A 14379-nucleotide genomic window follows, 5' to 3' on the forward strand; every position below is an offset into this window, starting at 1 on the left:
TTTAATTGGTTGCACTCACACGTAAAAAGAGGTGCCAAACCTAACTTTATTTGTATGTGACAACCCTTTATAGGTGAAGCAGATTGTTGGATGATGATTATCATACCTCATACATAATCAACAAAAATGTGCAGTCTAGCTTCATTGCATGACAATGAAATTCCATATAACTCGGTGACTGCTTTATTTTGTAGTGGGCTGAAATAGAGAGATTTCCTTAAATTAAATAGAAACATTAAATTATTATTTTTTCTTTACCAATATTAGTCTAGTATATATTCTAAACTTATTTAATTGGGAACACAACATGTGATACTAATTTTAGTTAGACTGTACAATCTTCAAAATTTTTACTTATTATAGCATTCCTTGTATATATCCGGCTTCATTATTATTATTATTATTATTATTATTATTATTATTATTATTATTTCTGCTCAGATATACAACAAATTCACTTACAATAAATATAAGAAAAATATGACGTTTAATATTTTTAAGTCATAAATTTAATTCTTTTAATTTAATAATTTAATAATATATTTTAACTCACGTTTTTAAATATCAATAATATTTAAAAAAAACTAAAACAAATACTAAATAAAATAAATTTAGATTTTTTTTAGTATTATGGTATAAATAATTAATTACTAAAAATAATAAATTTTGATAGGAGTACTCTAACATTTTCCTAAATATAATATATAAAGCAACAATGCTAGAAAATCAAGAGGCAGTTAAATGTTTCTGGTGAATCCAAAACTTCTACATAGATGGTGTTTATACTAGGCATTAGGATGTTTCTTTTCTTTGTAAATTGGATGGTTCTGAATCTATTTTCTGATTTATCATGTTTTAGGCATTTTGAGAGGGAAGGATGGTGAAGAGACGGAAGCTAATTGAATCAGTTTCTGTTATTCACGTTGCAATGATACTGAAGGTATCTCCTCCTAATTTGAATGTGGTGAAACATTTAATAACTAATATTTTAAATCATAAATAAATAAAACTAATTACTATATTTATAATTAATTAAGTTATTTAATTTTTAACTGATTTAGAGTTGGTTCCATATACTTTTCCTATATAAAGTCAAACTAAAGACTAAAAAATGGGTGGACATATATATCCATCTAAAGAAATAGTGCAAATATATAATATAGGAAACATTTCAAGTGCACCGGAAGTACTGGTGCACCAGTTGTTTTAACCGTTGATCTGAATTATAAAAAATATATATAATATATATTAATTGAAATCAACGATTAAAATAACTGGTGCACCGGTACTCCCGGTGCACTTGAAATATTTCCTATAATATATAATGTATCTGTAGATGGGATCAACCCCATTTTTTTTTCTTTTTTAATAAGTCAAGTATCATGCTTAAAAACATGAAGAACGAATTACCAAAATTCATACAAAAGATCGACCATAAAAAAAAAAAACAACCGCAATATAGTTTTCAATGTAGAGTTAAACTTCATTTGAGATTTACATATATGTATGCTAGCTAGCGAATCTTATGGGAACTTTAATTTTAATCTTACCTAACAATTGAATCCATGGTGGGGAGCATGTTTTCATGGTAGGCAGCATCATCAGTGACACAGAATGTCATATCAAGTGAATTTACGTGCAAATGAGAATAGGGTGGCGTGGGATATTTAGCTTCCACAATTTCAAAGAAATTGGCAACCACATTTCTATAAAGCATGTGTTTCATATGCTTCTATCATGTCCAATTAATCAAGCATAGTTTAATTTGATATCTGCAAGGAACAGGCCCTTAATAATGAGATTGAGAAGGCAGTTAGGCACTGCCTTGTCCATGTTATATGTTACTTTTCTCACAACCACATCAATTCGGATAAGCACTTATCAACTGTAAATTAAAAGGAATCATAACTAGCATTACTTCTAAACAATCAATATTTAGGAAAATATATATATGAATGCATAAATATGTGTATATCGACCTAAAATATTTTGTTGTTTACCTTTTTTTGTTTTACATGATGGATTGGACCGTTCTCAACTTTAATCATTACAATATTACAATATTCACACATACTTTACACTCAAACACCAAGCACCAAAAATTTTAATGTACTACTAACCATTATTCAAATCTTGTGTACACCTATTGCAAGGCAAGAATCATTATCTTTCTTTAGAAGATTTTATGGTCATGTTTGTTTACAGAGGCTATCACTGAAACTAAGAGACTGAGATTTAGTATTATATTTAGTAATTAGAGACTAGAACTAAAATTTTTTCTTTTAATATATTCAGAAAATAGAAACAATAGGTTATTTAAAATTTTTAAAATAGAAACTGAAACTTTAATAACATTTTCTTAAAAAATATCTTCATTTAATCCTTTAAATTCTAATTCTACCCCTTTTAAAAACAAATTAGGACTTATCTCTTTATCTTTATTTTAAATCAAATAAAATAATAAAACATAATTTAATCTTTTAGACCTTAAACTAAATAGTAAATACATAATTTTTTTTTTTTTGTCTTGGTAATCCGTTGAACTTGGTGGACAGGTTCGTGTATAAGTCTGTTTTGGTTTTGGATTCTTATTGGGCCAAATTAATAAAAGAATATACAAGCCTGAATTGCAATTGGGATGACGGGTTTAGTGATGCGACATAATTGTAACTAATGTATGTTTGGGCTTCTTAACAAATACATATTTATGGGCTTACAGATTCCGAGAGTTGTATTTCATACCAAGCTTGTAATAACATGACCAAAAAAAAAGCTTGTAATAAGAGTCATCTGGTCTGGTCAAAAAACAAAATACAGGTTCATATAGTGAGAAATCTTTTGGTCAAAAAACAAAATGCGCTCATTAGAGAAATCAGTAGATGGAAACAGAGAAACTGAAAATTTTCTTTTGTAAATATTTATAGAGAGGATAACAGATATTCAGATTGTCTGACGCGCAAAAATTTAAATCTAAATCCAGGATATCACTTTTGGAATATACCTCCTACAGAGATAGTTAGTTTACTAGTTTTTTTTTTTGTGACTAGTTAGTTTACTAGTCTATTAATCTATTAATATATAATAAGAGAATAGTAGTAGGTTCAATGCTTGACAAGTGTATAGGCTGATTGATCAACAAGTGTCTTATTTAAATAATTGACAAGTGTCTTACTAATTCAAAATACAAACATAAAATATAATAAATAATAAATATAAACAAAAAGCAAGCAACACAGCAACTTCTTCACGCAACTCTCACCTGCAAAGCTGCAAAAGTAATAGAAGTAGATTTGTAAATCCAAATCAGATGCATGTTGAGCGCGTTTTTTCCTTTTTAGGATTAAAATTTGAACTTGCATTGAAACCAGAGCAAGAGTAAACAAATTTCAAATCAGGATTTTAAAAATCAAATCTTTCCTTGATTCTCTCTCTCTCTCTTCTTTCTCGCGCTCTCTCTCGGATTTGTTTTTTCTATCATCTTCTTCGTCTGTATCGAGGAAGCTATCGAGCAGTGGTAGAAAGTATTGATTAAGTGAGAGTGTTAAAACAAACGAAGAAAATGAGAGCAAGATCTGAGAGAAGAGGAGGCAGACAAAGAGAATCGAGCTTCAGGAGCAGAGGCGAAGAGAACTTTCACAGTGGAAAAGAAGCTCTCATGCCAATGTCAAATATGGTTACTGCGGTATGTGTTTCTTCTACTGCTGTTCGGTCATCGTTCTCTTTTACTATGTTATTCTTATTTAGAAGGCTCAACCAATTTGGATATAACTATTTAGGTTTCTTTTTTCTTGACCGTTGTCGATTTCAGATGCACTAAATCTTGCTACTATCAGCCAAGAGGCAGCAGTTCGATAGCAAAGTGGTGACGCCAGAAAGCTAACCGGTGGATATTCATCGTTGGAGATGGGAGAGAAGAATGGTGATGGATATCTTGCCATTGAAGATGTTATCGGCTGTGAGGCAAAGGTAAGCCTTTTTTTTTTTTAATTTCAAAATAAAAAACTACTGTATTTTTTTCTAATCTTCTTCTGTTTTTATTTCAAAACATTTGTTTCCCTTCTTTTAGTTTGTTTCGTGTGTGTGTTTTTGGGTTTATGTTAGATCAAAGCAAGAGCTCTTTGCAGAGGCAAGCCACTAGAGAAGTATATCTATGTCTTTTTCTTATTTCTTATGCTGATGGGATATAATGCACTGTTATTTCTTCACCTAAAATTTTATTTTGACTTTTTAAAGCTTATTTGCTTCATTTTATCTTTTCGTTTTAATTTAATTGTTGTTTTTGTTCTGAGAACGTTGCATATGGTTATGTTGTTTGCTTGCTTTATTAGTTGGTTAAACTATAAATTGTAGATCTAGCATCATATGGTTATGTTACCTTAGCTTCTTGATAATTGTGGTTAACGGATTATAGTTGTGTCCTACTTATTGATGGAGGGAAAGAACTTTTAAGATTTTCAATTAAAAGATAAAAGAACTTCTCAATGTGTGGAAGAAAGATGCTCTTTTTATTCTGTGTTTTGCGTTTTCTATCTACATGGTCGTTTTTTGTGCGAGGAAGAGATTCTTTTAGGATTTATGAGTGAATTTTGCACATGGATGATTTGAATAAACTGTGAACTATAATCTTGCAATCGTTGGGGTTTTGACCACTTCCTTTTTTGTGTATTTTGTGTATCTCTATCTGTAATTTCGTGATCACATGATTCTATTATCATTATTAAAATGATTCACTTTGAGCTTCTCATTAATAGAATAGGAAAAGTAAAGCTTGATGTACTATTAGATTTTCAAGTAAAGAAAAACCTATTGGTAGAGAGAATATTGGAGAAAAGATATTATTTGACATTGAAACTTTGTTTGTTGAAGAGATTGCTTTTGTGGTAAGTTCATTACTTTTTTAGATCCAACAATGTGTGAGCTTCTTTTTCAATCTTTGAATATTGATATATAAAAAATTCATTTTATCATTGTACAATTTCTGTAGGACGCAAATACTCAGATGTTGCATATTCAATTAGTAGAAAGTGTTTCTTGGAAAGATCTAGCATTTTTTAAGTTCTTCCATTTCTTCATGCAGAACATAATGGTGATATATCGAAAGGACTGAAGGCATATCGCAAGATTATTTTTAAAGAGGTATTATTCAAATTTTCTTCTGAACTATGGATGTTGAAAGGGTTAGACTGATATTCATTATTATCTTTATTTAAGATTAGATGTATTCGATAAAGATAATTGCACTATAATTCACTCTTCAAAAGTGAGGATCACAAAGTGGTACTTCCCCGTACTCTCAAAAAAAAAAGTATCCAAGAGACACACTTACCTTAAAGTATTTTTTTATTTCCTCTGCACTGCACCACTTCAGTTTATGAATGTAAACATGTAATAGCTGAATCTTAATTTAAAAGAATTAAAAAAACTCAAACTACAAGTATGCATATGCAGTGAATTAATTATTCTTTTATCTTTAAATATGCATTATTTAATTAATTTCATTCAAAGAATATACACAGATAGTGATCAACAGTGAATTGCTTTATATTATGGCATTTTCAAAGAATTAGCTATTAATAAATTTTTTGCAAAGTTACCATTACAAATAAATCATTCCAATAGGCAATAATATTGATGTTTCTTAAGGTCCTTTAATGATTTGCTTTAATAAGCATTCCATACTTTGTTTGCTCTTAGCGTAATTCTAAAATTATTATTGAGAAGTTTGACTAAAGGACATACACGTTTCTGTTGTTCAATCTGGAATTTTGATTTAATAGATTACTTAGATTTATACATGGTAGGGTCATTTGGGAACTTCATCATGATTCGGAAAAGGCTTTATCTTTATTTGAGCAAGTGATTTAGTGTGTTTGTTGCTGTTTACTGTTTTTGTTGTTGGCAGTAGTCGCATCTCCAAACATGTTCTTGACATGAAGAAGTCAGTATTTTGGCTTGGTTGTGAAGAAGAACTTACGACAATGATGAAAGGAAGCTCCATGGAAGAAGGAGAAGAGGGCGGCGATGATGGAAACTGATGGAAACTCAGATAACGCTGTCCAGTCAAATGCAATTGAATATAAATCATATAAAAAGCTCCCCATAGTATTGTACCCAAACAGAGGTATTATTCTATAACAGAGGTACTCTTGATTATTCTATTTATTTAGGTTTGATGCATGTAATCAGCAGCCCTTATTTTATAACATATAGAGAATAAATAATTTTCTATCAGCCATCGGTGACTGTTGATGCAGCTGCAAGGAGAAAGAATAGTGCCACGGTGAGTGGTGTTACGACCGTCACTAAAGAAGGAGCAGTTGGCAACAAGTTGAAACACCGGTCAAAAGAATGGAGAGTTCTGAGATCCTGTCATCCGCAGTATGGGTAACTTTTCTTTTTTAAAAGTAGAAATTTATTTTTATTTTTCTTTCTTTTAAAAAAACGTTACAGAAAATACCATTAGGGTTCGAGATTCAAGCAGAGAGAAATCTATAACTATAACAATTTGACAATTGTATAGATTTTGTTTCACTCATTTTGTAAAACAAATAATTTTTTCCCTTTTTTTAACTTCAGAATGGGATATTGATTATGTGATGGTGCTCAATCAAGTCCTTCAAAATGATTTTTGCAGCTTATGAGTGCTCTTCCAATACTCTCATTATCCTCCAACATAAGTCTATTGTAGTTAAGGTTTCACTTTATCAGTTTGAGACACTATTTGTTCTGTTTTTTTTTTTTTCTTTATCTGACATTGCATATCTGAGTTTGATGTGATGATATTGGGTTATTGTCAAGGTATTTTCTTTACTTTTCATGTGAGTTGTTCTTCTTTCAGAGACTAATTTTTTTCTTTTGCAACCAATATGCATATATTGACTTTGATTGCTTCAGTAGTGCAACTATACTTAACTCTAGGCATTGATTCATATTTTGACTCTGATAATTTGAGATTCTAGCATTATGAAGTGTTAAAAATGCATGAATTAGAGTATGTATTATAAGACATATATTCTTATACTGTTATACAGTGTCATGATTTATTTGTCCTTAGAAATTGGTTTTATTTTTGTGTAATATGTTTGGGATATTAGTGTACTTTTTTTTCATGGATAATTTTTTATAACTTGGAAGTTGAAATTGTCATTCTAAGAAATAGTTGCCAATATTGAACCTAGCTGTAAATGATGGCATGCAGAAAAATTATTAAGAAATCAAATTCAATTTTAAAATACATTTCTCAAAATTTACAATTGAGGGATTAATTTCATGTTCCTTTAAAAATTGAAATGAAAAATTCGGTAATAAACTTTATGTAAAAAAATCATCCAATTAAATATTCATTACCAAGATTTAAAGGGATACCTGACTTTATTATTAGCTTTTTACTTCTGCCAAGATAGCTATTTTTATTTGTGATTCTTTAGTGTGTGGTTTTAAAATTATGAAGTGTAGAGTATGGAGGAGGGCAGCAGTTTAAGGGTCATTTGTTTTACGACGAAGGGTTTTAGTGTGGATCACTTTTTGTAGGTAAGTTTAAGTTTCACCAGTTCTGTTTAATTTTTAAAGGTTAGTTTTTAGGACTTGCTTTTTGGCTTTGCTCATTTTGGTTTTTTCTGGCGTTTTGTTCCAATTAAAGGATTAGTTTGTGTATATGGAATGTTCACTGTTTTTTATTCATATTTTCTAAAAGGATTTATTATGTTATTCTTCACCATTCAGGAATTAGGTTGAATAAGTTTTGTAGGTTGGGAATTCATAGTTATGCATGTGTCGGATGTAGATTAGATGAAATATTGTTGCGTTTTTTTTTTTTGTTTCACCTTTTGTTTATGTATTTTTGGTATCTTAAACATATATTGTGGAAGCATTTTTATGAGGTGACACTTTGTTTGATATCGATTTTTATTGGTTTAAAGTTGATTGAGTTAAGTTATTGTAGCATATTTGGGATTGGTAATTGATCTGTAAATTTAATAATATTTAATGTCTATGACCAATTTGAGTCTAAGAAAATAATGACTAAGTGCATATTATAAGCATTAGAACTAATAATATTGTCATAGATAATTGGGTATTAGGTAAGAAAGATGTTATATTTTTGCTCCATTTACGTTCAATTTTAAAATTGGGTTACTATCTTTTATTGCGTTTATTGAACTTAATTTTAATACTTTTAAATAGTTATCTTGGATGTGTCTGCATGTTTTAGCTACCCATAAACCTTTTGAGCTTGATTTTCACATGTCTTGCAGTTTTCTTTATTGGTGGTAAATAAAAAGATTCTACTAGCTGTATTGTATTATCGGTTGTTATTTAATTTTATTGTTTTCGTCTATATTGGCTGAATTGATTATGCTGCACAAGTGTATAACTCATAACTTTTAGACAATTAAATACCATTATATTTATCATTAATTTTTGTTCTTTTTTAGATCTATATTTCAATTTGTGCCTTTTCTTTGTGGTATATTGATCTTTTGTAACAAAAATGATTTTATTGAAATGGTAGTTTATTTAAAACTGCTGTGAACATTTTTTAGATCTTCTTAGGATTTATTTATTGTTGCTTTGTCTTTTTAATAGGCAAAAAATTGACATATTCACGTGGGTGGTTGAAATAATTTTGGATAGAAAAATTATAAAGGCAAGTTGTTGTTTTATTAAAATTGATATTCACGTGGATGAAATTTTACTACCAGTTATTCTTTTATTTAGATTTGTTAATAATATTTTTATAATTCCTATTCTTTACAAATTCTTTACAAAAAAGTAAATTGTTCAACTTGCAAAAAGTTTATTTTTTGTACACTCATGATAGAATGTTTAGACTTTATAAGATGCATTACTTATTTTGATTTATCACTACTCGATATTTGCAAGTTCTGTTATCTATTTTTTCTATCTATCACCATACCATTTTCATAAGGGTAGTTGTCATATTTTTTCAAAGTTCCAGATAGTCGTTCAATTTTAAATGGAAAGCATATTCATATCATAAGATAAATAATTATTTTTGTGATATTTTCAGTTACATTGGATCTGAGCAACCTCCGGTGAAGTATCTAGAGCTAAGCAACAATGGAGATTTTAAAAATATGAATGTTACCGAGTTTCCAAGTTATTGAAGTGGGTGTCATACATTGTTATTGTGCTTTCTTTTCTTTTTTAGTTTTTATTCAAAATATGAGAATTCAAAGCATTGTGGTATTAGAATGTGTAACATCTTTTAGGATTCTTCTTTTCTCAATATTTTTATGTTCAAATATCTTATGTGAAACTAAATAAACCCTTTTTAAATAAAAAAAAATCATATTTGTGCCATTTAAGTTGGCATTTCATTTTAATATCAAATGGTTGAATCAAATAAATATCAATTTAAATATGCGATTGAGAAAGACTATATATTGAAGTGAACTGATAAATTTATAAAACAGCAAACCAAAAAATTTGATTTGTTGCATTGTGTTTTGAGAAGGTATTAGTCTTTAAAAGATGATATCTCAATTTTATTGTTTTCTGATACAGATGAATTGTTTTATATTATGAAGTAGAGCAATTGAAAAGAAATGTCTATTTCACATAAGAATTTGTCTCTTTTATGTTATGTTATTTTATCAATTGCTATTCTTTATCATCTTTTTCATAAAATTGACACTCCTATATTAAGTTTCTCTTTGCCTATGACTTTAGACTCTAGCTGAGTAATTTTACTTCTTTATCATGTTCTAAAATAATTAACATAAATCACATTCATAGATCGTCAATCTAATTAATATAATAACTTAAAATTTTATTGAAGATCACTTAACATCAAATAAATAATGTGACTATGCTCCTATTTTATATAGATATTTTTTTAAGATGGTACAAATGGTAAGTGTTTCTCATGTGGTATTAATTAAAGGATAAAATTTTAAGATTCTATTTTTAAAAAATAAAAACTATTTTAGGTTGGTAAAATAAATAAATAATTATATCTCATTTAACTCACAAAATACTTACCATATAATAGTAATAAAAAATATTAACTATCAAATAGGTAAAAACTCAAAATATATTTTTTAAGTAAAAATCCTTTGTTGAATAATTAAACAAATAAATAAAATTTATTGTCTTAACTTATTATGGTAAATAACAAATCAAATATATTTTTTATTTTATTCAAAATTTAGGTGGTGGAGGATATATTACAATAAAAAACAAGATATATTTATGAATTTATTAGTAATAAATATTAAAAAAAATAATTTAAGTGATTAATTTTTGTTATTTTCAATATATATACATCTTTATAATAAATACTATTTTGACACCAGTATTTTCTTAACAATTATACATATATTTTCTTTGTTTTGTTAATTAAAAATAATTTAACTATGTGATTAATTAATTATAAATATATTGTTGTACAGATATAAAAAATATTTAGTATATAAGTAATATTTTTTATGTATTTGTATTTTAATTAATATAATTATTTTTCTTTCATCATTAAAATAGAAACCTCTTTAAAATGATATACAATTTATTATATTTGTTGTTTGTGTGATTAGAATATAAACTATTTTGATTAAAGTTTTACTTTTTTTAGATAGTATAACAGGAACTATGTAACCATATTTATTTAAATACTCAAACACAGACTTTTATATTTAAGTGAAGTTTATTAATATAAACTAAAAATAACAAAATTATTTTAACTTTTATAAGTATAGAATAAAATAGTTTTGTACACTACATAATAAATTTTTATATATGAAAACTTTTTTTAAGTTAAAAATAATAACTATTAATATTAATAGTTTAGTATCAATAAATTTTTATAATAAAATAATATTTGTCCCGGGCGTAGCCCGGGTTTTACACTAGTTGATGATAAAAAAGGGGCATCTTTCCTCGTTTTATTAATCTCTAATTTTGTTTTCTTTTTGGGCCTTCAACCCCGTTATAATACCAAAAAAAAAAAGATTGGTTATTATTTAGGGTAGCTAGAATTCTATTTTAGGTGAATTATCCTTAGGCTTGTTATTAAATGACAATAAATTCTATGGTGTTTAATTTCTATCTAATTTATTTTTTATGGAAAATTTTAAATATTTAATAATTATTTATTTTATATTTTTAAAATTAAATATTAATTTTTAATTTTTTTAATACGTTAGACAAATACTTTTAGATAGGGTTGTACATGGATCGGATAATATCCGCATATCCGCGGTAATTATCCGCATCCAATCCGAATTTTGCGGATATTATCCGATCCGTAGAGCCATCGGATCCGCACTATGGTATGATCGGATTGCGGATTTGGCAGTGATATCCGCAAATCCGATCCGCAAATCCGCATATCCGCACATCACATATAAATAGCATAGTTTAAGAAAATAAATCCTAATGTGATATAAATTTTAGTGTGTTGTTTTATGAATTTTATGATATCTTGTTTTTTATTTTTTATGTTGTACTCCGACTTAGAATAATTAAACTTAAATCTTGTGTTTTATTATTTTTTTTATTATTCAAGAAAACTTTTATTGATAATATTTTAGAATTAAACATGCTTAAACAGGTGAAAAATGAATTTTTTTTTTGTAAAAACAGCCAAATGAAATTTGAAAATATTTTTTTAATTATGCGGATATACCCGATATCCGATGCGATCCGATTCGCAAGTATGCGGATTGGATCGGATCGGATCCGGCCTGAAAAATTGCGGATATCGTATCCGACCCGATCCGATGAGGGCAGTATGGATCAGATAGAATTTTAGACTATATCCGATCTGATCCGATCCGTGTGCAGCCCTACTTTTAGATACTATAACAATCACCTTAAATAATATAACTTGTATATTCTAATTTTAAAAGTTCTAATAATATAATAAAAACTCATGAGGTTAGTAACTTTTAGTATTTTTATCATCATTTAACTAACATAAATACTAAATTATTTTTAATAAATAAATTTTATTAATTTATATTATAAATTTTAAAAAATATAAATACAAATTATATTAATATATATTTACAAAATGTTAACAAATATAAATATAAATTATATATTTTTTATATATAAAATATCTATAAATATAATATAAATTATTACTAACTAAAAATAATAATATTTATTCTTCATATAACATTGCTCATAATATATAATATGTAATAGAAAAAAGCTGAAAAACATGTCCTTCTCTATTTTTTTTATCGAAGATATAGAAACTCGAATTCAAAACCTCTTAATTGAGTATAAAAAGACTATGCTATTTGAGCTATTGCTGCTTGGCATGTCCTTCTCTATTGTTGCAACTTTATCTCAATGCAAATTCACTAGAATTCATTATTCAATACGCATGCATGATGCATGAAATAAAATATTACTATCATTATGCCAAAATGATTGTTGACTTGGTCACAAATACGAAGAAGATAAACTAATACATGACGCGGTACACACGAATCTTCTGGGCGCCTACACACTTGAAAAAGACGACTTTGAAGACTCGGTTACTCACATGTTTTCTTCCCTTGTCCTCTCTTGTGATCACTATTGACTAAACGTTCCATCACATTCAATTCCAAATAATCTTAAACAAATATTAAATACGTTAATTCAAGCAATATAAAGAATTCCATCAACGACTCATTCCAATAATAATCATCAACATACACCTTTCCCCATCTTCACACTACACAAACCATATCTTATTATATACCAATGAAACATGAAGATTAAGAACCCTAATTTAAGATTTCACAAAATATGGACAGGTTGGTGAAACCAGATGTGAAGGAAGTTGAGATGATTTTTGAAAAGACTGATGAAAAGTGCAGCGCAACGTTCAGACTCACCAATCTCATGCACGCCATGGCCGTCGCAGTGTCACTAACCACCACAAACCCTTCTTCTCCATTCTCCATAGACATTCCACTCTCCACAATCCCACCTCTTTCTTCTTCCACATACACCATCTCGCTCTCTCATCTCTCAGATAATGGAAGACTTTTCTCCACAGCGCCGGAGTCCGTCGCAGTCGTAACCTCCATGCTCCTAGCTGGAAAGTCACACAACTGCGATGACCTCCGCCGCCTCTTCTTGAAGCCAGGACCGCACGTGTTCAACGACGCCGTCATCCCCGTTTCAATAGTTGGCCCTCACTTCGCAGAGTTCCTCATCTCAAACCACATCCCCCGAAGCCGTTCCCTTCTCCACAAAGCCATATCAAGATGTCCACCGTCGCAGCTCACGGATCTGTTGACTTACGCCGTCGAATGTGGAAACGCAGAATCCGTTGCCGTTTTGATAGATGCCGGAGCAGACTCGAACTCCAAGGACTCAAACGGAAAATCACTTGTCCCCTTGGCGATTCGAGCAGGGAACGAAATCAATGTGGTAAAGGTCTTACTAGCTTCTGGTTGCGTAATTGAAAACAAGGTGGACTTGGTTTTGCACGAAGCTGCGGCGGCGAATAGGGTAGATCTCATGCGGTTACTGTTTGAATTTATCGGCGAAGATGATGCTGACGTGGATTCGGTGAATCACGAAGGTAGGACTCCAATTCACGTGGCTGCGCTTCACGGACACGTAGATGTCATCAGGTTCGCCAATTTTCCAGATAATATAATAATAAGTGATAGTTTTAATATCTGTTTTTGTCATAAGTTTTTTAAAATATTACGTTAACTATTTAAAATTAAAGATTATTATTTAAATAATCAGGTATTGTGTTTCGATGAGAGGGAATCCAAACGTTGTGGACCGGAAGGGGTGGACGCCGTTGCATTGTGCAGCGTCGGAGGGGCAGTTGGGAGCCGTGGAGAGTTTGTTAGCGGAATGTGGGTGCGATGCGAAGCGCGCGGTGGATAGAGAGGGGAAAACAGCATTTGCCATAGCAATGGAGAATGGACACGTGGAATTAGGAGATTTGCTGCATTGGGGGGACGTGCTGTTTCGGGCGGCGAGGGTAGGGGACGTGCACGGGATGGCAAGCTGTTTGACAGTTGGGGGAGCGGACGTGAATGGAAGGGACCAGAACGGGTGGACGGCCCTGCATTGGGCTGCATTGAAAGGAAAGGTGAAGAGCGTTGAGGTCTTGATTGATAACGGTGCTGAGGTTGATCCCGTTGATGAGGTTGGGTACACTCCGTTACGGTGTGCCGTTGAGAGTGGTCACTTGCAGGTTGCCCTTTTTTTGGTTGCTCGTGGCTCGTGTGCAACTCTTGATACTATCAAGGCCTCTAAAGGCCTCTTTGCACCTCCTAGATTATTGGATTCTTTTGGTAAATTAACGAAACATGTGCTGTGACTAATGATTAATGAAGACCTTAACATAATCATTTAATGCAGATAGGTTTTACTTTGCTTTGCTTGTGGATA

General features: G+C 29.9%; 1 protein-coding gene across 1 annotated transcript in view; it reads left to right on the plus strand.

Moving 5' to 3' along the window:
* The first annotated feature begins 12535 nt into the window (after positions 1 to 12535).
* Positions 12536 to 14379, plus strand: part of LOC112758400 (protein VAPYRIN-LIKE) — a 1972-nt gene continuing 128 nt past the window's right edge. The window contains exons 1-2 of the mRNA XM_025807069.2: positions 12536 to 13601; positions 13723 to 14379. The exon at positions 13723 to 14379 is cut by the window's right edge and continues 128 nt beyond it. Of these exons, the coding sequence (XP_025662854.1) occupies positions 12766 to 13601; positions 13723 to 14308 (1422 nt within the window). The 5' untranslated portion in view covers positions 12536 to 12765 and the 3' untranslated portion in view covers positions 14309 to 14379. The remainder of the gene's footprint in view (positions 13602 to 13722) is intronic.

Source organism: Arachis hypogaea, chromosome 16 (genome assembly GCF_003086295.3).
Source record: "Arachis hypogaea cultivar Tifrunner chromosome 16, arahy.Tifrunner.gnm2.J5K5, whole genome shotgun sequence".
Lineage (NCBI taxonomy): Eukaryota > Viridiplantae > Streptophyta > Magnoliopsida > Fabales > Fabaceae > Arachis > Arachis hypogaea.